Source organism: Gossypium hirsutum, chromosome D12 (assembly GCF_007990345.1).
Source record: "Gossypium hirsutum isolate 1008001.06 chromosome D12, Gossypium_hirsutum_v2.1, whole genome shotgun sequence".
NCBI classification, from domain to species: Eukaryota; Viridiplantae; Streptophyta; class Magnoliopsida; order Malvales; family Malvaceae; genus Gossypium; species Gossypium hirsutum.
In genome coordinates, this window is record NC_053448.1 from 56622767 (window position 1) to 56648676 (window position 25910).

A 25910-nucleotide genomic window follows, 5' to 3' on the forward strand; every position below is an offset into this window, starting at 1 on the left:
TCTGTTCAAGGTCCCTCTTATAGTTGCTATTAATTCCCACCTCAATTCGTACCAACATCCGTTGGCTTCTCTTTATTTTATCTCAATAATCTCATCGACTATGAATTATTACCTTGGTTAATGCAGTGAAAATGATAGTTTCAGTTGAGAAACCCAATGGTATTTCATCTGATTTTGATTTTCATTCAATGATGATTAATTGTTCTAATGCTTTAATCTGGTTTTCAGCCACTCAAGCCAAGAGTGCGGAGCAGGCGCAGCCTGACGCAAATAAATTGGTATCGAATGACCAATTTACAGTGCCTCAAAACAATGCTTTTGGAAACACATTTAGGTAAATTATTTCTCAAAACACATTTTCGAATGTTGCCTTCATATGATACTGAAAGTTCGGTGAATTTTATGGCAGGGATTATGAAGTAGGTGCAAGGACTGACAAAGTAGAGCAACACTACAAAGCTAGCCATATTAACCAAACATATGATTTCGTAAGGAAATCATTGTGGTAGTTTATTACTTTTACGATTGGATTGATGTTTAATACATGGTCATGCGAATAATGTAGGTGAAGAAAATCAGGGAAGAATACAAGAAGCTTAGTAAGGCAGAAATGGGAATTTGGGAATGCTGTGAGCTCCTCAATGAGGTTGTTGATGACAGTGATCCCGACTTGGATGAACCACAAATTCAGCATTTGTTGCAGAGTGCTGAAGCAATCAGAAAAGACTATCCTAATGAAGACTGGTTGCATTTGACAGCACTCATTCATGGTAAAAACCAAAAAAAAGAACAACCCTTGACAGTTTTCTTTTTTGGAGTAATTAGCTTATAATGTTCCAATGCATTTTAGATCTAGGAAAGATCCTTGTTCTTCCAAAATTTGGTGAGCTACCTCAATGGGCTGTTGTTGGTAAGTGTAGTATTTGTTCTGAGTTTACTTAAGTTCTTTTTATACTTTTAATTGACAAATTTAATTTCAATATAACAGGTGACACTTTCCCGGTTGGATGTGCTTTTGATGAGTTCAATGTCCATTACAAGGTTTCTGAATCTTTGCTTTGATGTATCTTTTTATGGTGTTATTATGATGGAACCTAAGATTAATTTGTAGTTCTCACAAACTCTGTGGTGCAGTATTTTAGGGAGAACCCTGATTTCAAAAACCCCAAATACAACACCAATAATGGGGTTTACTCTGAAGGATGTGGACTGGACAATCTGCTTATGTCATGGGGACATGATGATTACATGTACATGGTATACAATTTGACTCCTTCAGTGGATCCTTTGATGTAATTAGGCTAATACCATAATATTGTAATGTCTGTCATAACTTTGATTAGGTGGCCAAAGAAAATGGGACCACATTGCCACAGGCAGGATTGTTCATCATCAGATACCATTCCTTCTACCCATTGCACAAGCATGGAGCTTATGCCCAGTTCATGAATGAGGAGGATAAGAAGAACATGAAATGGCTTCATGTTTTCAACAAATATGACTTGTACAGCAAGAGCAAAGCTCACGTTGATGTTGAAAAGGTCAAGCCATATTATGAATCCCTCATTGCCAAGTATTTCCCAGCAAAGCTGAAATGGTGAAAGTTCCCAAATGCATGAACAATGGCGTGCTGCGGCTGCAATGCTAATAGAGTAATAGTCCTGATTCTTTGTAGAAATAGAGAGAAGTCGACTATAATGTGTAATTATATGAAGCAATTAAAACAACACCACAACACTCTATATTCTTTTGATTCAAACCCGAAATGCAATCCATTTGCCAGCACAAACCTCACCTCTGAGATGACCCAAAGCTGTATATTTAACTGGATCTAACTCCAGCCCAATATAAGCTGAATCTTGGGAACCTTTTCTATTAAGGAATTTAATGGACTTGACTCGGTTTGTACGGTTCTAGTCAGAGCGCACAACACAAGCAAAAGGGAAATTCCCTCGCCACAACTTGCACTTCACACCCTCAGTTTTTATTGGGGTTTCTAAGGGACTGGACTGTTTTAAACTGGTCAGTAAAATAGACTCGAAAATTTAAGGCTTCCTTTAAGTTAGAAAGTCAAAAACGATGGGTGAAGGAGAATCATGAGTTTCATCAATGAAATGAACAAGCTAGTTGACTTCTTTTTTTTTTAATTATTGCCCCACTTCGTTACGTACAAATTTCAGTTCCACTATAAATGTGGCTGTAAAAAGTTGAACACCAGTGAGAGGATACGAAGTTTCCATGCCTCAACCTAAAAAATAAAAATGAAAGGCATTGTCAACAACTTGTTGTCTGGTGCTTCATTACACTATTTAAGAGTGAGTTTGTGGAACTTTCTTGAATACCAGCTTTTGACTTTAGATAAAAACTATAAATTTTTTTTTAAAGTCAGAATTGAGATTAACTTCATTTGGGTTGCCCATGCAGAATGATGTCACAGTGAATTGATTTCAAATCATTCCTAGCCACACATGTCAACAACAGATTATGTTTAGAAAAGAATGTTAAAGCATAAAATAATCCAGGCATAATCCCTGAGATTGACCCCACTTCATTTACTTCAAGTGGGACACTGCTTTATGGCATGGGGATGGCTCTTGCGACCTCCTTTTGGTCAGATATTGGCAGTAACCTAAACCCTATCAAAAATAAAACCCCAACTGCCTGGAAGGCAAAAGCCATCCAAATCCAAAGAATCAACCACAAATGACAATCCAAAGGAGTTTTTGCATTTACAGGTGAGGTCCCTCCAAGTTGGGTTCCATTACTGATGATTGAATAAAAATGTGAGCCCAATGCCAGGCACCGTGGGGTTGCATCACAAATTTCTTTAACTTGTTTGGCATTACGTGAAGGGATCTAACACCAGGATTGTCTAGCTAGCAGCCGTTCTTATCCACTTTCCTCCAAAACACTATATAAAAAGAAAAATAAAACTATGCTTGGTCCATCTTTTACATTGATGGACACCCAGAATCTCATTCACAAATATCTTCCATCCATCATTGTTTTTTTAATGTGCATTTGACTTTGATCGAATTCGAGTAATATAAAATCTCGATTAAAATTAAATGAAACATTTTCACTTGGCATCATATATATTTCGGACGTAAATGGAAAGTTTTGAGTGACAAGCACCTAACCATTGAGGACAAGAGGAGAGCTAATAGTAACCGAAGCTTTCTGAAGTGCAATATTGCCCCGACTTGTGTGTGGGGGGTTGGATCCACCTTTTTGTCGCTGATTTTCTTTTTCCAATAAAAAAGTTTGGCAACTTATCAGTTTATTATTTTTGAGGGATGGAGATGGGCATTTGATTTCATATCAAAAGCAGCAAATGAAGCAACTCAAAAAAGAAGGTGGACTGACATCCCCGTTGCCCACTTTGTTATGATCTTTTTTTCTCTTTTTCCTTAATGTGATATCCTACAAGTTCACCACACACAGCCACTCAAATGCACACATAACATATAATTACTTTTTTACTAAAATACAGACAGACCATATATAAATATTATTTACTATAATTTTAAAATTAAAATTTAAAGGTTGAAACCCTGACCTTAACCATCCTTAATTGCAATTTTCTTTAAAAAGTTTTAAAATTTTAAAATTTTAAATTAAATCCCTATATCTTTTTTTTAATAGCCTCATAAGTCTCTAAAATTTTTAAAAATTTTAATTCAGCCAAAAACTTAACAACAGATTCCTACTAGCCATTTGAACTGTTTAAAGAGGCAAGGGCAGAATTATTGAAGATCTGATTTGTTTCAAGGAATCACAGTGTTATTAAGACATGAATTATGAGGTTGGATTCTATGTAGAGAAGTCCCATTCCCACTAGAAACAGAACACATGTTTTGCAATGCATGTGCTTTTAATCATGGGTTTATTGTGTGGCATGTTGTTCCAATAGGGTCGGAAGCGTGTAAATTATTGTACTAAAAAATCACACAAAGTTCAATTCCTAGGGAAGAGAGGTGGATCACATGGATCTCTTAAATACCAAGTCTTTCCTTAGACAGAATATCCCTTCTATAGTAATTTAATAGCACAATTAAATACTACTATTATACCCTCAAATATTGAAAGAAAAATAGGACAAGAAAGAACACAAGAGTTTTAACGAGGTTCGGTAAATTATACCTACGTCCTCGGGCACTAACACCAGATGATAACTTTACTATCTCCAAAGTATTACAAACAAATAGAATTCCTTAAGAATTCTCAAATGGGAGAAGAGAGAAAACTAAGAGAGAAAGATTGGTTGGGATGAATTGAAATGAGAAATGAGAAGGCCTATTTATAGTTGAGGTTTAAGGACCAAACAATAAATAGCCCATTATCTCAAGGACCAAAAAAAATTATCCCATGCCACTTTTTCAAAGTCAACTTTAGGGTGCTAAACTTGCACCACTTTGTATTGTTTGCCATTAATGTTGTCTCCCATTAATGTTAACAATCTCCACCTTGAAGATTTGATTAGGATAATCACATCTTCACACACTTCCTTCAACTCCCCAAATTCGATAAAGTTATCTTTTGTAGTGCCTACAAATGCACTCTCGAGCGCCATACACTTGAAGGTGCTCAAGTTCTCAGGATGTTAATCAAGTTCAAATAATGATTAAACTTGATTGTTGTTACCACCTTGGTCATCATATCTGCGGGATTATCTGCTGTCGGAATCTTCTGAAGTAGAATTTTTCCTTTTTCAAAGACTTCCCGCACAAAGTGATATCTTACGTCGATATGCTTGGTTCTTGAATGATAGACTTGATTTTTCGCTAAATGAATAGCGCTCTGACTGTCACAATATAAAATTATGTGACTTTGAACAACTCCTAAGTCTTTCAACAATCCATTAAGCCAAATAGCCTCCTTAACAGCTTCTGTAACTGCCATATATTCTGCCTCTGTAGTAGACACAGCTACTGTAGACTGTAAGGTAGACTTCCAACTCACTGGGGCTTTCGCAAGAGTAAACAGATACCCCGTAGTTGAACGACGTTTATCTAAATCACCAGCAAAGTCGGAATCAACATATCCAACTACAAACTGACCAAGTGCTTCATCCTGTTCAAAATTAAACCAACATCTACGGTTTTTCGAAGATACCGTAGAATCCATTTCACAGCTTGCCAATGTCCTTTTCCAGGATCATGCATATACCTGCTCACAACTCCAACAGCTTGTGAAATGTCAGGCCTCGTACACACCATCGCATACATCAAACTCCCAACTGCATTAGCATATGGGACTTTCGCCATATATTCTCTTTCTTCTTCAATTTTCGGAGATAATTGAGCATTAAGTTTCAAATGAGAAGCAAGTGGGGTACTTACATGTTTTGTGTTTTCATTTACACCAAAACATTGTAATACCTTTTTCAGATATTGCTTCTGATTTAAACAGAGCTTGCCTCTCGGTCTATCTCTACTTATCTCCATGCCGAAAATCTTCTTGGCCTCACCTAGATCTTTCATCTCGAACTCTTGATTCAACTGAGCCTTCAGCTTATCTATCTCATTTTGGCTCTTCGAAGCAATTAACATATCATCAACATACAAGAGTAGATAAATGAAAGATCCGTCATGCAGCTTCTGCAAATATACACAATTGTCATATTTGCTTCTTGTGTACTTCTGCCTTCTCATAAAGCTATCAAATCGCTTGTACCACTGCCTCGGGGATTGCTTCAATCCATATAGCGATTTGTTCAGCTTACAAACCCAATTTCTACCACCAGCATCTGTGTATCCTTCGGGCTGAGTCATATAGATCTCCTCTTCTAACTCACCATGCAAGAAAGCCGTCTTAACATCAAGTTGAGCTAGCTCCAAATTCAACTGTGCTACCAAGGCCAACAAAATTCTAATGGAGGAATGCTTCACAACAGGGGAAAATACATCATTGTAGTCAATTCCCTCCTTCTGAGCGTAGCCTTTAGCTACCAATCTTGCCTTGTAGCGAATATCCTTCTTACTAGGAGATTCATCTTTCTTTGCGAATACCCACTTGCATCCGATTGCCCTTTTACCTTTCGGTAATTGCGCCAACTCCCAAGTATTGTTCTTCCGGAGAGACTGCATTTCTTCATCCATGGCGCTTTTCCATTTATCACTTTCTAAGCTTTGCATTACTTCTTGATGAGTGATAGGAATATCATCAACAACGGGAAGGGCGTAGGCCACCATATCAGTAAATCGAGCAGGTTTACGAATTTCTCTCCGTGGCCTTGCAACTGCAACTGGTTCTGGTGTACTTAGTGGTTCTTGGGTAAGAACCTCTTCAACCTCTAATTCCTCCATTGTGGCTGGAGAATTAGACTTATTAACTGGGCAAATCCCCATCTGCTCAAACTCCACCTGTTTTGGAGTACACTCCACCTGCTGTGGAGTATTGCTCGTCTGAATATCTTTATCTGCTACCTTTTTCAATGTGGCAGATTCATCAAAGGTAACATCTCTGCTACAGATCATTTTCTTTGTGCTTAAGCACCAAAGACGAAATCCTTCACTCCAGAAGTGATTCCCATAAAGAGAGCTTTTTTTGCCCTCGGATCTAACTTTGACTCCTTCACATGGTAATATGCAGTGGTTCCAAACACATGTAAGGAATCATAATCTGTAGCCGGTTTTCCAGACCATACCTCCATAGGAGTTTTTCTTTCTAATGCAGATGATGGCAAACGATTAACAAGATGGCCAGCGTATGTCACAGCCTCAGCCCAAAATTGCTTGCCCAACCCAGCATTGGACAACATACATCGAACTTTCTCCAGCAATGTTCGATTCATACGCTCTGCCAATCCATTCTGCTGTGGTGTATCCCTAACTGTGAAGTGTCGAACAATACCATACTCTTGGCACACATCGAAGAACGGATCACTTTTATATTCCCCTCCATTGTCCGTCCTAAGCCGCTTGATTTTCTTGCCAGTCTGGTTTTCGATCATAGTTTTCCATTTAAGAAAAACTCTAAGCACTTCATCCTTAGTTCTCATGGTATACACCCAAACTCTTCTGGAAAAGTCATCAACAAAAGTAACAAAGTAGTGTTTTCCTCCCAATGAAGGTGTCTTGGAAGGCCCCCACACATCTGAGTGAACATATTCCAAAATACCTTTTGTATTATGGATAGCAGTACTGAATTTCACTCTCTTTTGCTTTCCCAGAACACAATGCTCGCAAAATTTTAATTTGCAAGCCTTTGCACCTTTCAACAATCCTTGCTTTGCCGGAATTTGCAAGGATTTTTCGCTGGCATGTCCCAACTTCATATGCCACAACTGTATTGAGTCCAATTCTTTGTTGCCGGAAGCTGCAGCGACTGCTCCAATAACTGTACTACCTTGGTAGTAATACAAGTTATTTTTCCTGATGCCCTTCAATATCACAAGTGCGCCAGATGTCACTTTCAAAACCCCATCTCTCATAGTAACAACTGAACCATTGGATTCTAGGGCTCCCAATGAGATGAGATTTTTCTTCAAACTGGGCACGTATCGAACATCAGTCAGAACTCTGGTTGATCCATCTTTATTCTTTAATTGGATTGAACCTATCCCAACAGTTTTACAGGCATTGTCATTGCCCATATAAACAACTCCTCCATTTAGTTCTACTAAATCAGAGAACCACTCCCGGTTAGGGGACATATGATAGGTACAACCCGAATCCAATATCCACTCATCTGAATGGAACGACGATGATGATGCAACCAGTGATAGTTCAGAGTCACTGGTATCATGCTTTGCAACACAAGCATCTACAGCAGCTTTTCCCTTATTCTTCAGCTTTGGACAATTTTTCTTCCAGTGGCCTTTCTCATGACAAAAAGCACATTCATCTTTCCCGAGTCTGGACTTTGACTTTGATCTCCCCTTTTGAGTTTTCTTCCGAGTGTATGAACGACCTCGGACTACTAAAGCTTCTGTATCTCTGATTGAGTTTTTCTGTTTGTCCTTCTTTCTCTGTTCATAACTGTATAAGGCCGCACAGACTTCGCTCAGAGATATATCACTCCTGCCATGAAGTAGAGTAGTTTCTAGGAACTCAAACTCCTCAGGAAGTGACCCTAACAGCATCAAAGCCAAATCTTCATCTTTGAATGTCTCATCCATATTCAACAAATCAATGACTAACTGATTAAATTTGGTGATGTGATTATTCATTGTGGTACTTGGGACGTATGTAAAGCGAAACAGTCATTTCTTCAAGTGGAGCTTATTTTGACTGTTTTTCTTCAAAAATTTTTCTTCAAAAATTTTTCTTCAAGTGCCACCCACAACTTATTTGCAGAAGTCTCATTTGAAAAAGCATACCTCTGCTCTCGAGAAAGGCATGATCGAATTGTGCCACATGCCAACCGATTGATCGCCTTCCAATCTTTCTCCTGTACATCATCTGGTTTCTCTTCATCAATGGCAATGTCTAGACCCTGCTGAAAAAGGGCATCTAGAACCTCACTTTGCCACATACCAAAATGGCCCGTGCCATCAAAGATCTCCACGGCCAATCTTGCATTTGCAATTGTCGGTCTTGTCCACATGGACGATGTTGAAGCTCCTACACCGACCGTTTTCTCCATAATCTTTCAATATACCTAAGGAAATCTTTTCTGATGTGGAAGATCAGTTCAAACTGCAACCACAGAGCATACTACGATTAACCTTCGGCTCTGATACCACTTGTTGTTCCAATAGGGTCGGAAGCGTGTAAATTATTGTACTAAAAAATCACACAAAGTTTAATTCCCAGGGAAGAGAGGTGGATCACATGGATCTCTTAAATACCAAGTCTTTCCTTAGACAGAATATCCCTTCTATAGTAATTTAATAGCACAATTAAATACTACTATTATACCCTCAAATATTGAAAGAAAAATAGGACAAGAAAGAACACAAGAGTTTTAACGAGGTTCGGTAAATTATACCTACGTCCTCGGGCACTAACACCAGATGATAACTTTACTATCTCCAAAGTATTACAAACAAATAGAATTCCTTAAGAATTCTCAAATGGGAGAAGAGAGAAAACTAAGAGAGAAAGATTGGTTGGGATGAATTGAAATGAGAAATGAGAAGGCCTATTTATAGTTGAGGTTTAAGGACCAAACAATAAATAGCCCATTATCTCAAGGACCAAAAAAAAATTATCTCATGCCACTTTTTCAAAGTCAACTTTAGGGTGCTAAACTTGCACCACTTTGTATTGTTTGCTATTAATGTTGTCTCCCATTAATGTTAACAGTGGCATGCTCTCAACCTACAGAATTCCTCATTGAGGTGGAGCAAACCGCAAACGAAGCAGCCATTCAACTGCTCACTATGCCCAATTGCCCCTCTAAATTGCACATTGCATCCTCTTTCCGTTATTATCTTGCCGGTGCTGCACCGTTGCAAAACTTTGGAAGCAAAGAGTTTACCAAATCAAATGCCTTTTTTTAGTTTACATTTCTTGAATATTCCACGTGGATGATGCTTTATGTTTATAAAAGAAGGGTGTTGCTAGGCTGGCAAGTAGTGAATTCACACGTGGAACATGATGTTTTGATACGTGGACGGTTCACCAACACTTGCTTAGCGCTTCTACCCCCAACGTGGCCGCAAATATATTCTTTAATCTTCCAACGTAAGCACGTTGAAAGAACGGCTATGTTGATTTTGTTGTATTCTAGTTTAACCCAAATGTCAAGCTTCTTTTGTTTGACTCTTATTATTTATCCTTAACCCAAGTAAAACAAAGGCCAATGCTAAGTAACTTTTAATTTAACTTTGATTGTTAAATCTATAAAATTCTCGTTTACTTTTTTTTCTTTCAAAAAGATCCAAAACAAAGGGCGTTCTTTTTTACAGTCATTTCTCTTATTTAATTACGATACTTTTGCGCCCAAAAAGAAAATGTAATTCAGAAACTTTTGGTTCCTTCGCAACAATTCCTAAAAAGAACAGAAAAAAGTATGTGTAAGGAAATGTTGGGGGTTTTAGTTAACCCGTCGCAATATTTAGCAACGTTTTTTTTTTTTTTTTGGAGAAAAATTAAAATTTTCAGTTTTTTAAAAAGTGTTTTTAAATTAATTTTTAATTTAGAATAAATGTTTTTCTTAAAAAATAGTTTACTTGCTAAAAATACCTCTTAAAAGTACATCAACAACAACATCCTGGGAAGTGAAAAATCAGTGGAGGTGCGTCACGTTTTAACGGGGTTTTTAGTTTTGATGTTTTAACCACGCAAATTTTATGACGCATTTAAACCCTTTATTAAAAAAAGAAATAAATTTGAATCAAATGAAAACGTAAATAGTGCGAAAAAACAAAAAGTTAATCGTATAAAACATTTCTAAACTATATATCTCATTTTAAATTTAACTGTTTAAATAATACGTCAAAATTTATTTAAATAATTTTAAAAAATAAATATTATAAAATGAATATTTTAAATCTCTTAGTTTTGGTATTTCAAAGTTTGTAGGAAAGTTTTATTTACCACTCTTATTTTTATTTTATACTTTTAAAAGGTTATTTATTTTAAATTTCATTAAGTGTTATTTAATGATTAAATTAATAAATTTAATAATAAAAAATCTAATTCCTATAATAAAAATAATTTAAAAATATAGTTAGTACATTTTAAAATTAAAAACACATTTAAAATAGACTAAAAAAACATATCTCGTCCAGAGGCCATTATGAAAACTAGTCGTACTTAGGCAATTGCAAGATCCAAGGGCCAAAATGTAATCACAGTTTTAAGGGTCCCATGAGTGAAAAAGCTGTGTTGCGGCAAAAGGGGCGGCTGACCTAAACCGTTGAACATTTGACGCGTGCGAAACACAAAATCTCAATCATACCCCAAAGCCACACGCACACCATAGAATTGGAGGGCCCTTCAAGCTTGGAAGTTGATCAGCGCCGTTGATTACCCAACCAACCAAAATCGAACAACCTTCTAAAAACGGAAAGCAATCGATCAAATCATATACAACAGAGCAACTAAAATCTTACTATGATTTCAATTCCATAACAACACCCCGAATATTAATATATGTAACATAAACATACCTCAGCACCACAGTAAGTGCCTTTCTTTTTGCACTACCCTTTCCCCCTATTTACACATCTGATTTCCCCATCATTATTTGCTAAACCAACCAACCTATTGTATAAGATCCCAAAACTCTAAACATGAAAATTAATGCTCTCAACCTAATTCTCAACTTGTAAAACACTAAAAGCAAAGCTCATTTGGGGCCCTTATTTTTGCCATCCTTCTCTGCTGCTGCTGCTGATGTTTATATACACGACACTAGAGAGAGGTGGCGGCCCTAAACATTAGGGGGCATTGTGGCACCATGATTTTGTGCATCTGTGGGGCAAATACTATTAGGATAATTATACTTCAACTCGAGGACAAAAAGGATGAGCTCTATGGGTATGGTTATGGCTTAATATTGTATGATTAGTCCTCCCATTGGGGCTCTATGGGGAATCCCCTTTCTTCGTTTGGCAGTTCGGTAATTAACCGAAGTTGGAGGGGGCGTTGAAGGACGAAAGCTCTGCACTTTGTTGTTGAGCTTTCCATGGCCACTGCTGCTGTATGAATCTTCAGAGTCTGATGCCATGGCGGCCATATGTCTCTTCTTCTTCTGGAAATCCTTTGATGTACCCACAATCTGAATGTTTAAAAAGTAGAACAAATTAGAATTACCATTTCACATAGCTCAATGGGAATGGAGTTTGAGATTACAATGTCCTTTAGAAAAGTCAACATAGTTTCACCAAACAAAATTAAAACAGATATTGACCATTATGGTTTTGCTTGGAAAACTACAACCTTTACTTTATCATACAGTTTCCCAGCAACCAAACAATACCGTTGACCAAAAGAGGAAATTTTAATTAAAAAGGAAACAGCGGATTTACCTTGCAACCAAGAGAGCAGAAGCGGAAGGAGTCGACCAGGCTACGGTCACAGACCTCACAGGTGTTGGTGACACCTTTTCCAGGCCTTGGCTGAGGCCTCTCATTGATGAACACAACCTTAGCGCTGTTAATAACATAGGTTTGAACACCAGAAATATCCAGGTATTTCTGTATCTCAGATACCCTTGTCACATCATGGTATGAGGACCTCCTAATCTGTCATATAACCAAAAACAGAAAGCAGAGCAAATTAGATTAGCAAATCGAAATAACTGTACAACTTTTGTGGCGAATTACAAGTAACAGTCAAATCCAATGAGAATTTTGTGAGTTTAAGACTTTAAGTCCTATCAGCCAGATACTGCAAAATAAGATCAGATTACACCCATTTTCACGAGAAAAGCGTTTGGCTTTCTTGTTAGAAACTGAGGATCGGAAAACCACCATTGTTTTGAAGGACAAGTAGTAGTGGTTTTTTTATTATGCAGAAAAAGGGCTTTTGAAAAACAGATAGGAGACCTTGAAAATTGAATCATTGCCTGCTTGGATGGTGAGAAAATGTGAGGTGGCTAACTAGAGAAAGAAAAGTACGAACACCTGGACTGGACTGGGATGAAAGTTCAAATCTTTTTTAGTAGATCACGAAAAACAGAGCAAGAACAAGTGAAACCTGGAGTAGAAATTCAAAGAAATGTGCTTAAGTCAAAATCGGAAACAAACTCAATTAAGAAAGGACAGGGAACAGAATCCCAGAATTGGAAACATGAATGCCGAAAAGGGGATTGAATAACGGGATTCCTCATATCCCCATAAGAGGAAATGAGACAAATTTCCAAAGAAAAAACCGATAAAAATAGATTTTTTTTTTAAGAAGAAGAAGAGGAAATGCGATTTTAAAGGGAAACAATATTGAACCTGAATATAACGATGATCCTTGTGATGAGCAAGGCAGAGAGAGCAGAGAGCGCCATTCATACAATCTAAGCAGTACATATTGCATTCACTCTTGTGAGAATCAGCATGAAGCTTGCATTGAACGAAGAAATGTTCTCCTAATAAAGGTTTCAACCATGGCGGCCACCTATTGTCTTCTTCATCAGGTCCACCAGCACCCTATCAAAACACCAAAAATAACATTAAAACCCATTTCATTAAAACACATTTCTAATCAATACCCAAAGTAAAGAAACCAAGAAAAAAAAGGCTGAATTAAAAAAGTCCAAAAGTGAAAGAAACAGAAGAATGAGAAGCAAAAAAAAGTAGTTTTTTTGGAGGAAAGAAGATACCATGATTCTTCTGTTCTTAGGCTTAATTTCACGGACAGTGGATTCTTGATTTTCGATCGCCAGCTTGAAGTCTTGAACTCGAAAGGGTAATGCTCTGTTTTAGGAGGCTGAGTGAGATTAGAGAGAGAGAGGGAGAGAGAGAGAAGTGAAGGCGGCGAGCAGAGACAGAAGCGGGGGAGAGAGAGAGATGAAAAAAAAATGATAATAAAGAAAAGAAGAGACGGTTCTTATTATGTATTATAGACAGAGCCGAAGCTAAGCTCTGGAAGGTCGATGGGAGATGCGTTGGGTGCAAGGAACCCTTCTTTCCTTTTTATTTCCCTTTCATTTTCACTTTCACATTTCTCTCTCTCTCTCTTTGGTCTTATCGTTATTTATTTATTTTTCATAAATTTATTCTTTCTTTTTATTTCTTTAAAGTATGTGATTATTTTAATGTGTCATTTTTATTGTGAGGTAATTAATTTGAATAATGCAGTGATGAACATATTTGGTATAATCTTTTGATAGTAATTTAATATGTAATACGTTGAATTTTGCTTATTTTTATTTTCGGTGTTAGAAAGTTGCATAGGATTTTCAAAGTTGGATTCGGGTCTTTAATATATTTATATAAATTAATAGAATATTAAACTCTTAATTCTAACTTTTTTATTTTAAATTAATTATTTGTGACGTTGGGTTTGTCTAATTTTCTTTTATTGATTATGTTAGGGCCATTTTTTTTAAAATAAATAGCAAAATGAAGACAAATTAATTAGGGGGAAAGCCTAATACATGAAGTTTAGGTAATATAGAATAGGGATGAAACAGGTTTATACCAAAGTTGGCCCTAATAATATCATGTTGTTTGGTTTTGGTCGGCCAAACCCTTGGTTACAAAACGTATATACATTTTCTAGAACTTGAGAATTATTATTGCATAATATTATCACCAAAAGTTACACTTCACTCATGTTGTGCTGGGGAACAAAATCTAATTTCATTTTATAAATGAATTGATGGTTCAACTCATGTTTTGGTGGGTTATATTAGACATGTTTAAAGCTCTAAAAGTTCGTCCGAAATTTGAAAGGATTTAGGTAAAAATATTAAACTCAAAAAATAAGTCAACTCTCTCATTTGGCATCACACAAGGAATGACTTTTAACTGCATCTCGAAGAGAACGTAACTTCCCATGTTTGATCAACATTTGTGTAAAAGCCCATTTTTGCCCGGGCCCATACCAACAAATAACCCAAATAATAAAATCCAAAATAAAATCCCAAAACCCTAAACTCCCACTTGCCTCTTCCCACTCTCTCATGCTGTCTGCCACCAACACCACTCCCACTCTCCCATGCTGTCTGCCACCAGCACCATCACACACCCCCATACCGTCTACCACCACCATGCCTTTGCCGCACCTGCAAACAAGCAAAGGAAAAGGACAAAAAAAAATGGAGCAATAAACAGTAACAGAATATTGTATTTTTGGCTATAAAAGCCACAAGCAAAATCGAACTCGGGGGGGTTTCTTTCTTTTTACGAATACAGACACAAAAAAAAACAAATCAATACAGAAAAGCTTGAACAAAAAGTCTCCACAAGGTGATTTGATTCTCATTTTTCTTTCGATTTCGTTTCTGTTTTCTTTGATTTATCTATCGCATGAAAAACGAATAAAAGGGGGGATCGATGGTATTTTGGGGAGAGGAAACTGATTGAAAATAGGGGAATTTCGGGAATAAAAAAAAACATTGTATTTTTATACACACATAGATTGAAACATAAAAAAAAGAGCAATCAAAAAGAAAAAAAGATTTCAAAAGTCTTGTACATTATTTTTCTCAGGTCTATTTTGTTTTCTTTTTTGCTCTGCATGCGTTTTAGTATAATAAAGAGAAGATAGAAGACTTACTTTGCGAACGAGCCACCAAATCCTCGTCTTCTTCGCCGGCGTCGAAGGTTGAGAGGGGTTTTGAGGCCGAAATTGATGAGCCTTGAGGCTGGGCTTTAAATGAAGGCATAAGGGGAACGCTTTGGTAGACCACCATCCATCGTTCATGGTGGACTGATGGTGGTTGAACGGCAGACCAAACGGGGGCAAACATTTTGGGTTTCCCCTTTTTCTTTCCTTTTTTTGTTTTTTTGCTGCAATGTTTAATTGATTTTAGGATTATAGATTTTTTTAGTTAAAAGGTGGCTGCATTTGAAAGAGGGGTTTTAAATTATTTGTAAAAAGGAAGGCCCGCATTTCAACTTGTTTAACAGGCCTAATCTGCGCCTTTTAAGTTGAAAGTAGGGGAATTTCACATTGAGTCCTCCCCCTTTGTGCAAGCACTCAACCATGCCTTATTTATTTCACTTCCTTTTTTAATTTGGCTTCAAAATTTACGCATGTTGGCAATTCGGTCCGCGTCTAAGCACTACATTATGGGACCTGGATTATTTCCAGTTTTAGTCCTTGTGCATTTGCGCACATTACACAGTGATCCCCCATGTTGGTTTCTTTATTTTCAGATTACCCCTTTTATTTTAAATTTATTTTAATTAGGCTTATTATCTATTCAATACTTATTTCCAAAAGGATTCATTCAATTTTTTTATTTTTTATTATTATTTTTATTTATTTATTATTTTTTTTCTTCTCTTTTTGCCGAGATTGCTTTATTGGTTTTGCCTTGTTGAAAAATCATTATTTTGGAATTTTCATGTTATATTATCCTAACATTTTGTATAATATTCCATTTAAGTACTTTTATATATATCTATATATATACACGTATATTTTAAAATCTAGATTATTTGTGTTTTCTACTACGCGTATTATTATTATTATTATTATTATTATTATGTATTTCTTATATTTTACCTTTTATTATTATGCACCTCCTATTTTGATTTTGATTTTATTTTGAGCCACTTTGTTCGTTTTGTTGTTGCAATTTGATTATTAATATTGTCATCATTACTATCATAGTATTTTTATTATTATTCCTTTTTAATACTCTACCTAGATTATTATCCAACATTACTTTTAACTATTTGTTTGCTATTTTTATTTCTAAATGTAATATTACACGTACACCTATTTATCCTTAAATTTTGTATTACTTCAAGTTGTTTGATTTATTTATTTATATAATTTCAATTTTTTTTGTTCATTATTACATATATTTCTTAAATATGATTGTCTATAATCTCATGTTTTCACCAAATCTTACTATCGTCATTGTTATATTATTTTAACCCTTCTTTGTTATTTATTTATTTCTTTTTGATGTTTGCATATTCATTTTTTATACATATTCCACTTTCTTTCATTATTATTCTTATGTATATCATGGTTTAATTAATATTAGATTTAGTTGCTAATTGCCCCGGCATACTCGTTGTTTTATTATTATAGATAAGTCGTTATGTTGTTTATTCGTGTTATCATTCTATTATTATTCCAATCACATCATGAGCCATGTTAAAGGTTCATTCTTTACACTGAAACTCAAATGATATGCATGGTTTTAAACATTGCATACATATTTATTTGAATATACAAAAATAAAATAAGGCAATATTCTGTTCTTGGAAATTCGAGAAAATCGTGTCCTAATTTACTGGGTTTCGATTTTTCTCATTTAACCTAAATAACGGCATATTCTTTTAAATCATAATACGAGTTTTAAATAAAATGCTTACTCTCTGAGATTTGAGGTGTTGTGTCCTAACTCACTGGATGTGACATCTTATTACCTCGAGATAAGATTCTTTGCAAGTAAGGCAATATTTCGTGTTTGGAAATTTCGAGAAATCATGCCCTACGTGTTGGGTTTCGATTTATCACTTGACCGAATAAACGGATATCCTTTTTAAAATTTCAATGCATAAGATTTGGAAATCATGAGATGATTTTGGGTATCGAAGGTTAGAAATGTCGTGTCCTACGTGTTGGATGTGATATTTTACTCCTTCGAAATGAGAGAATCTTAATATCCACTTCAAGTTAGCTAAACATTCATAAAAAGGGATCATATTTCAAAATTTATTTTAAAGCTTTTCAATTTTCGACACTAAGACACTGATTAATCAACTAGGTACCAATTTTGGGCGTATCGAGGGTGCTAATCCTTCCTCGTGCGTAACCGACTCCCGAACCCATTTTTCTGAATTTCGTAGACAAAAAAAATCGTTGTTTTAATAAAATCTAAATCGTTTATTAAAAACAACCGTTTTACGAGGTGACCCGATCACACCTCATCAAAAAAGATTGGTGGCGACTCTCATTTTTCGTTTTATTTTAAAAATCCAAGTTGACCCCGTTTACATCAAAAAAAATGGTGTCAACAGCTTGGCGACTCCACTGGGGACAATAAGAGAGTCAAGCCACGTATTGATTATTTCTTGTCTTTTTGTCGAAAGTTGAAAATTCGATTTAAATTTACGATCCTCTCATTGCATCTCTTTTGTTTTGAGTTATATTTTTTATCGTGTTCTGTATTTTATTTTATACCTCTGCACATTGCATTGCATGACCGCTGGTCATACCCTTTTAAGTGGGAGTGAGAAACTACGCCTTCGTGAGGTTTTCACCTCCGCATGGGATAGTGAATCGCTTCCGGGATACATCCGTACCTATGTCTTCGTGAGATTTTCATCTCCGCATGGCCATAGGGAAATGTATTCCCCTGAACTGAACTCGATCCATATGAGCCTATAATGGGTGAGGATCGAGGAATCTGCTGGTTCAGGTACCCTTACTCTAGAACCAAACCACATATAGAGAGACCTAGGAGCCTACCCTACGTAGAGCCACTCCAAACCCCTAGTGGTCACCCGAATTGCTTTATTTGTTATTTATTCTGCACTAACGTGTTTTGTTTTTTTGTTTATAATTGCATTGTATTACATCATCCTAGGAAGGAGGTGTTGATTCATATTTGATTGCTAAATAGAACAGTTTGTCATAAGAAAACAAATTTTTTTGATAAAGTGGATTATAACACGGTTGTCTAAATATGGTCCAAGTGAATACATGAAAGAAGGCTGATAGTCCATGAAGAAATACAAGACTTTGCTTCATTGCCTAAAGACAGAAACTAACAAAGATTATTCGAGAGCTGTCATGTCTTGACTTTCTTAAAAGAGCTGAAAAGTATCATAGAAATAAGTGAGCAACGAGTCGCAGCCTGGATCAAGCAAAAAAAAGGAGTTAATATAGACATCTCTTGGAGAATTCGTCAGACTCGACCATAAGATCCAGATATGAAGAGAAAGAAAGGTGTCTTCACTTGGAATATGAGAGAAAGACCGTGTATGTAGTCCGTTTTATGTAAAGGAATTTGTTTTCTAGAAAAGTTGTTCCAATGAAATTAAATTCAGAATCAATGTCTTCCTTTCTTTTTGCATTCATGCATTTGCATTACATTACATCAAAGAAAAGAATGTGTTGATTCGAAATTCAATTCCTAAATAGAATAGTTTGTAATAAGGAAGCGAATTTCTTGATAAAGTGGATTATAGTGCGGTCGCCTGAATATAGTCTGAGTAAACACGATGAGAGAAAGCTGGTAGTTCACGGAGGAATACATAATGTAATTTCTAGAGATTCAAGCCAACGAAGGCATGACGAGAGAAAGCCGGAAGTCCACGAAGGAATACATGACTTGATTTAATTGCCAACGAAGATTATCCAAGAGCTGGCACTTTTTGATGAGTATCATGGAGATAAGCGAGCAAGAGATCGAGGCTCAGATTAAGCAGTAAGGAGCTAGCAAATGCATCTTTTGGAGAATTTACAGGGTTTAACCATGAAGAAAATATCAGCGTTTACTTGGACTATGAAGGGCAATACCACATATGTAAACTATTTTCATGTAAAAAAAATCTGTCTTTTAGAAAAATTATTCTAATAGAATTAAATTTAGAATCAACGCCTTCCTTTTTTTTTGCATTCATTTCATGCATTTGCATTGCATTGCTTTATTTTGCATTAGACTTTCCCTAAAAGGACCCTAATTAGGTAAAATTATCCCAGTTAACTTGGAAACCGACAAAAGTCAAATGACTAGGCATCTTTACGTTACACGATAATGAGCAAAGAGTTGTAATACCTTGAACAAGTCAAAAGCCTAAAAGGAATATCGAGGAATTTCAATGATATATCCGAAAAGGGAACTGAGGAATAAAAGTCTCCAAACTTTTGCATATTTGGGAGTGTTTTGAACAATGGGACTGTGGAAGAGATCCCTGTATTTTTAGAGCTAATCTAGAGTAATATTCAGAACACTTGTTGCCCTAAGCCTGGGGGTGATAAGAATCTTTTGTAAAAGGCACATGTCCAAAATCTAATTTTAGTGAAAACTTATCATTCAGTTTCATCTTGAGCAAATATTCTTTCATTCTTTTCATTCCCTTTATAATCATACTATGCATACAAGTATTCTTAGATTCTTTTATTTGGGCCTCCATTTGTTCCAATAACAGGTCTTCAGATATCAACGAGATGAGCGACGCTGTTACGAATTCAGAGTCTCTATTTGAACAAGACATGAGTATAGATGATCCTCAAGATTTTGAAGGTGACCAAGACAGCGTTTTATCTCCGGATTTGTTAAGAATGATGGAAGAAGAAGAAGAAAAACAAATCCTACCCTATAAGGAATCAGTAGAAGTTGTGATCTTAGAAGAGGGCAGAGAGGTAAAAGTTGGCGCTTGCATTGCCAAGGAAACAAGGCAAGACCTTGTTGAGTTGCTTCAAGAGTTTAAAGATGTCTTCGCATGGTCCTACCGAGATATGCCAGGGTTAAGTACTGATATCGTGGTACACCGATTGCCTATAAAGGAAGAATGCAAACCAGTCCAACAAAAGCTTCGAAGGATGAGGCCTGATGTCTTGCTAAAAATAAAGGAAGAAGTTAAGAAGCAATTTGATGCTGGTTTCTTACAGGTGGTCAAGTACTCAGAATGGGTAGCCAATATAATCCCTTTTCTTAAGAAAGATGGGAAGGTGCGAATGTGTGTGGACTACAGAGACTTGAACAAAGCCAGCCCAAAAGATAATTTCCCACTGCCTCATATCGATACCTTGGTAGACAACACGGCCGGATACTCACTGTTCTCTTTCATGGATGGTTTCTCCGGGTACAACCAAATTAAGATGCTTTCTGAAGACAGGGAGAAGACCACATTCATAACGATGTGAGGGACGTTTTGTTATAAAGTAATACCTTTTGGGTTGAAAAATGCGGGAGCAACATATCAAAGAGTCATGGTAGCATTATTCCATGATATGATGCATAAAGAGATAGAAGTTTATGTTGATGACATGATCGCAAAATCCAGAATAGAAAGGGAACACGTGCAAGTTCTGAGAAAACTGTTTCTAAGGTTAAGGAAGTTCCAGCTAAAACTTAACCCAGCCAAGTGTACTTTCGGGGCGAGATCAGGAAAATTGCTAGGATTCTTAGTCAGCGAAAAGGGAATTGAAATTGACCCAAACAAAGTTAAGGCCATACAAGAATTACCTCCGCCAAGTACTCAAAAAGAAGTTCGGGGTTTCCTAGGAAGACTAAATTACATCGCTCGATTCATTTCACAATTAACTAAGAAATGTGACCCCATATTCCGTCTTCTTAGGAAACACAATCCAGGTGTATGGGATAAAGAGTGCCAGAAAACTTTCGAAAGAGTTAAACATTACTTGTCCAACGCCCCAGTACTGATGCCACCTTGCCCTGACAAGCCACTGATACTATACTTGGCAGTATTTGAGAATTCTATGGGGTGCGTGCTCGGCCAACATGATGAGTCAGGACGAAAGGAAAGAGCGATCTATTATCTCAGTAAGAAGTTCACTGAATGCGAAACGAGATATTCGCCAATTGAAAAATTATTGTTGCGCATTGGTTTGGACTACTCGGAGATTGAGACAATACATGTTGTACCATACGACTTGGTTAATCTCAAAGTTAGACCCTCTGAAATACATGATGGAGTCAACTTCTCTAAACGGAAGGATGGCCCGATGGCAAATTCTACTATCTGAATTTGACATAACCTATGTGAATCAAAAGGCTGTAAAAGGGAGCGCGATAGCAGATTTTCTAGCAAGTAGAACCCTGGACGATTATGAGCCTTTGAACTTTGATTTCCCAAATGAGGATCTGATGTATGTGGCAACTACTGAAGCAAGCACACAAGAAGGCAATACTTGGAAATTAAATTTTGACGGAGCCTCAAATGCCATGGGCAACGGGATTGGGGCAGTCTTGGTATCTCCAAACGGTGATCATTATCCTTTCACCAGTAAACTAGATTTTGATTGTACAAATAACATGGCGGAATATGAAGCATGTATCATGGGAATCCGCACGGCTAGGGAACGCAAAATCAAGGTACTTGAGGTATATGGGGATTCGGCATTGGTAATTTATCAGCTCAAAGGCGAATGGGAAACAAGAGACCCTAAGTTGATTAGTTACCGAAGGATAGTCCTAGAATTGATTGAGGAGTTTGACGACATCACTTTTTGTTATCTCCCACGAGACGAGAATCAGATGGCCGACGCTTTAGCTACATTGGCTTCCATGATCAAAGTAAATAGACCAGAAGATGTGAAGCCTATCCAAATGAGCGTTTATGATGCTCCAGCCCACTGTTGTAACATTGACAAGGAAGAAGAAAAGGACGACAACCCTTGGTATCAGGATATATTGCGATACGTGAAAAATCGTGAATACCCAAACCAAGCAACTAAGAATGACAAGAGAATGTTGAGGAGGATGGCCAGTGGTTATGTCTTAGATGGAGAGATCTTGTACAAAAGAGGAAAAGATCAGGTGCTGTTAAGATGTGTGGACGCTGTGGAAGCCAAGCAGATCTTGGAAAAAGTCCATGATGGTATTTGTGGAACACACGCTAACGGTTTCACAATGGCCAGACAGATCATGAGATTTGGATATTATTGGTCTACCATAGAAAGAGACTGCATCAAATATGCTAAGAAGTGCCATAAATGCCAGATTTATGGAGACAAAATTCATGTGCCTCCATCACCTCTTCACGTCATGACTTCCCCATGGCCTTTCTCCATGTGGGGCATGGACGTCATTGGGCCGATATCGCCAAAGGCTTCAAACGGACATCGTTTCATTTTTGTAGTGATTGACTACTTTACTAAGTGGGTAGAGGCTATTTCTTACGCCAACGTCACAAAGACAGCTGTCAGCAAGTTTTTAAAGAAGGAAATCATATGTCGGTATGGAATGCCCGAAAGGATTATATCTGACAACGCATTAAATTTGAATAATAGCACGATAGCAGAGGTTTGTAGGCAATTCAAGATCAAGCACCACAACTCATCGCCATATCGTCCAAAGATGAATGGTGCGGTGGAGGCAACCAATAAAAATATCAAAAAGATTGTGGGGAAAATGACTGAGACCTATAGAGATTGGCACGAGAAGTTGCCATTCGCCCTCTATGCTTATCGAACGTTCGTCAGGACTTCTACCGGGGCAACACCATTCTCTTTGGTTTATGGAATGGAGGCAGTGCTACCAATTGAGGTTGAAATTCCCTCTCTCCGAGTTTTTTTAGAACTAAAGTTAGACGAAGCAGAATGGGTCCAATCTCGATATGATCAGCTGAACTTGATTGAAGAAAGGAGGTTAAGAGCTATCCGTTATGGTCAAATGTACCAGAAACGAATGATGCGAGCTTACAATAAGAAAGTTCGTCCTAGAAACTTCCATGAAGGGGACTTGGTACTGAAGAAGATCCTTCCCATACAAAAAGACTTCAGAGGAAAGTGGATGCCAAACTGGGAGGGACCTTATGTAGTAAAAAAGGCCTTTTCAGGAGGGGCATTAATTTTAACTGGGATGGATGGCAAAAGCTTGCCCAATCCTGTGAATTCGGATTCAGTGAAGAGGTACTTTGCCTAAAAAAAAAAAGGAGAGGCCAAGGCGAAAACCCGCAAAGGGCGCCTTGAGACCAAAGGGTTTTGGATTGAAAACCCAGGAATGGGCAATTCAAATTTTCGATCAAAGATGAGGCATAGAGTAGTTTTGTCTTCTCCGAATTAACAAGAAGGAAAGATGCTATATCTTGGGGCATCAACAAAGTCTTTTAGGACTTCTAAACACAGAGTTTGTGCAGAGAAGCTCATGCTGCGATATCGGGGGCACCTTTTTTTTATCTTATTTACATCTTAGCAAAATTTGCTATTTGTTCATTTAGAGCTCTGCTCTCAATAAAGTTCCATCTTATTCATTGTGATAATCTTTTTCATCTTATTCATCTCGTATCTCAGCAAAATTTGCTATCTTGATTTGTTTATTTAGAGCTTTGCTCTCAACAAAATTTCATTTTGTCCATTTTGATAATCTTTTTCAAGCATTTTTCATTGAAATAACGATTAATGGACTGACAATACACATGCAGAAGGAGTTCTGCATATTACTCTGAAAGTTTCTAAATAATACGAGGACCTGAAATAGGACTATTGTTTAGAACTAACCAAACCTAAGGGTTGGAAACATTTGAGAAATGATAGTCTAAATAGCGTCTATTTCTTTAGGTTTTCTGTCAAAGGTACTGGCTGAACAAGAAGACATCAGTGATAGAACCTTGATGAACAATGAGGAATGACAACCTAAGCATTAAAAATGGATCATCCTCATGACATTCTACAAATATAATACATACACATCTAGTTAGGAGCATTTGGTTCATTCTGATCATGTCATCCTAAACACTAGGCGTAAATAGGTCCTATCTTCCTATATTGGTAGGAAGTAGATCAAAGATGCAGATCTTGTCTTTCCATATTGGTGGCGAAGTAGATCGCAGAAAACAGATATTGTCTTCATGTATTGGCGTGAAGAAGATCGAAGGTAGCAGATCCTATCTTCCTATATTGGTAGGAAGTGGATCGAAGATGCAGATCTTGTCTTCCCATATTGGTGGCGAAGTAGATCGCAGAAAGCAGATCTTGTCTTCATGTATTGGCATGAAGAAGATCGAAGGTAGCAGATCCTATCTTCCTATATTGGTAGGAAGTGGATCGAAGATGCAGATCTTGTCTTCCCATATTGGTGGCGAAGTAGATCGCAGAAAGCAGATCTTGTCTTAATGTATTGGCATGAAGTAGATCGAAGATAGCAGGTCCTATCTTCCTATATTGATAGGAAGTAGATCAAAGATGCAGATCTTGTCTTCCCATATTGGTGGCGAAGTAGATCGCAGAAAGCAGATCTTGTCTTCATGTATTGGCGTGAAGAAGATCGAAGGTAGCAGATCCTATCTTCCTATATTGGTAGGAAGTGGATCGAAGATGCAGATCTTGTCTTCCCACATTGGTGGCGAAGTAGATCGAGGAAAGCAGATCTTATCTTTCTATATTGGTGGCGAAGTAGATCGAGGAAATCAGATCTTGTCTTTACGTATTGGCGTGAAATAGATCAAAGATAACAGTTCCGGTCTTCCTATACTGGTAAGAAGTGGATTGAAAAAATAGACTCTATCTCCCTGTATTTAGCAGTAGAATAGATTGCAGGTCGAAGACGGCAGACTTTACCTCCCTAACTACAGTGGAGTACGTTGAAGCCGATAACTCTATCTCCCTGTATTGAGCAGTGGAATAGATTGAAGATTGCAGATCTTGCCTTCCTGTATTTGGCAACGAAGCAGGTCAAAGATGTCAGATTTTACCTCCCTGACTATAGTGGAGTACATTGAAGCCGATAACTCTATCTCCCTGTATTTGGCAGTGGAATAGATTGAAGATTGCAAATCTTGCCTTCCTGTATTTGGCAGCGAAGCAGATCAAAGATGGCAGATTTTACCTCCCTGACTACAGTGGAGTACGTTGAAGCCGATAATTCTATCTCCCTGTATTTGGCAGTGGAATAGATTGAAGATTGCAGATCTTGCCTTCCTGTATTTGGCAGCGAAGCAGATCAAAGATGGCAGATTTTACCTCCCTGACTACAGTGGAGTACATTGAAGCCGATAACTCTATCTCCCTGTATTTGGCAGTGGAATAGATTGAAGATTGCAGATCTTACCTTCCTGTATTTGGCAGCGAAGCAGGTCGAAGATGGCGGATTTTACCTCCTTGATTACGGTGGAGTACATTAAAGCCAGTAGTTCTATCTCCCTGGGCAACAGTAGAATAGAGTGAAGATTACAGATCTTATCTCCCTAAGCAATAGTGGAGCAGATCACATCCAGTCTTATCTCCCTAAATAGTAGTGGAGCAGACTAAAAACACAAATCTCATCCCCATGGAGTCGTAGCAGAATAGATTGAAGCTACAAGGCGTATCTGAAGTTGCAGTAGAGTGGATCGAAGCAACAAGACGTAGCAGACTGGAATAAGGCTACTTGAAGAAGATGAGCACCAAAAGTCAAGACTCGGCAAGACCGGGCAAAATTGGCCCTTTTGATGTCTTTGCTCTATTCTCGTTACACGAAAATGAGCAAAGAGGGGCAGCTGTAAAAGCCCATTTTTGCCCGGGCCCATACCAACAAATAACCCAAATAATAAAATCCCAAAACCCTAAACTCCCACTTGCCTCTTCCCACTCTCCCATGCTGTCTGCCACCAGCACCATCACACACCCCCATACCGTCTACCACCACCATGCCTTTGCCGCACCTGCAAACAAGCAAAGGAAAAAGACAAAAAAAATGGAGCAATAAACAGTAACAGAATATTG

General features: G+C 37.3%; 2 protein-coding genes across 3 annotated transcripts; one reads left to right on the plus strand and one right to left on the minus strand.

The window, feature by feature from the left end:
• On the plus strand, positions 1 to 1916 carry LOC107946835 (inositol oxygenase 4). 2 transcript variants are annotated; one of them, XM_016881301.2, is made up of 8 exons: positions 1 to 159; positions 229 to 334; positions 410 to 488; positions 566 to 770; positions 851 to 910; positions 989 to 1041; positions 1135 to 1257; positions 1344 to 1916. In XM_016881301.2, exons 1-8 carry the CDS (start codon positions 132 to 134, stop codon positions 1599 to 1601), a joined length of 912 nt encoding a protein of 303 aa, XP_016736790.2. In that variant the 5' UTR covers positions 1 to 131; the 3' UTR covers positions 1602 to 1916. The 2 variants fall into 2 exon arrangements, with proteins under 2 accessions (XP_016736790.2, XP_016736791.2); XM_016881302.2 differs by lacking the exon at positions 851 to 910 and having other exon boundaries at positions 2 to 159.
• Positions 1917 to 10991: 9075 nt separating this feature from the next.
• Positions 10992 to 13557, minus strand: LOC107952037 (protein RGF1 INDUCIBLE TRANSCRIPTION FACTOR 1). The gene is made up of 4 exons (XM_016887281.2): positions 13210 to 13557; positions 12839 to 13036; positions 11924 to 12139; positions 10992 to 11673 (listed from the first exon to the last, which is right to left on the minus strand). Exons 1-4 carry the CDS (start codon positions 13210 to 13212, stop codon positions 11446 to 11448), a joined length of 645 nt encoding a protein of 214 aa, XP_016742770.1. The 5' UTR covers positions 13213 to 13557; the 3' UTR covers positions 10992 to 11445.
• Positions 13558 to 25910: the final 12353 nt, after the last annotated feature.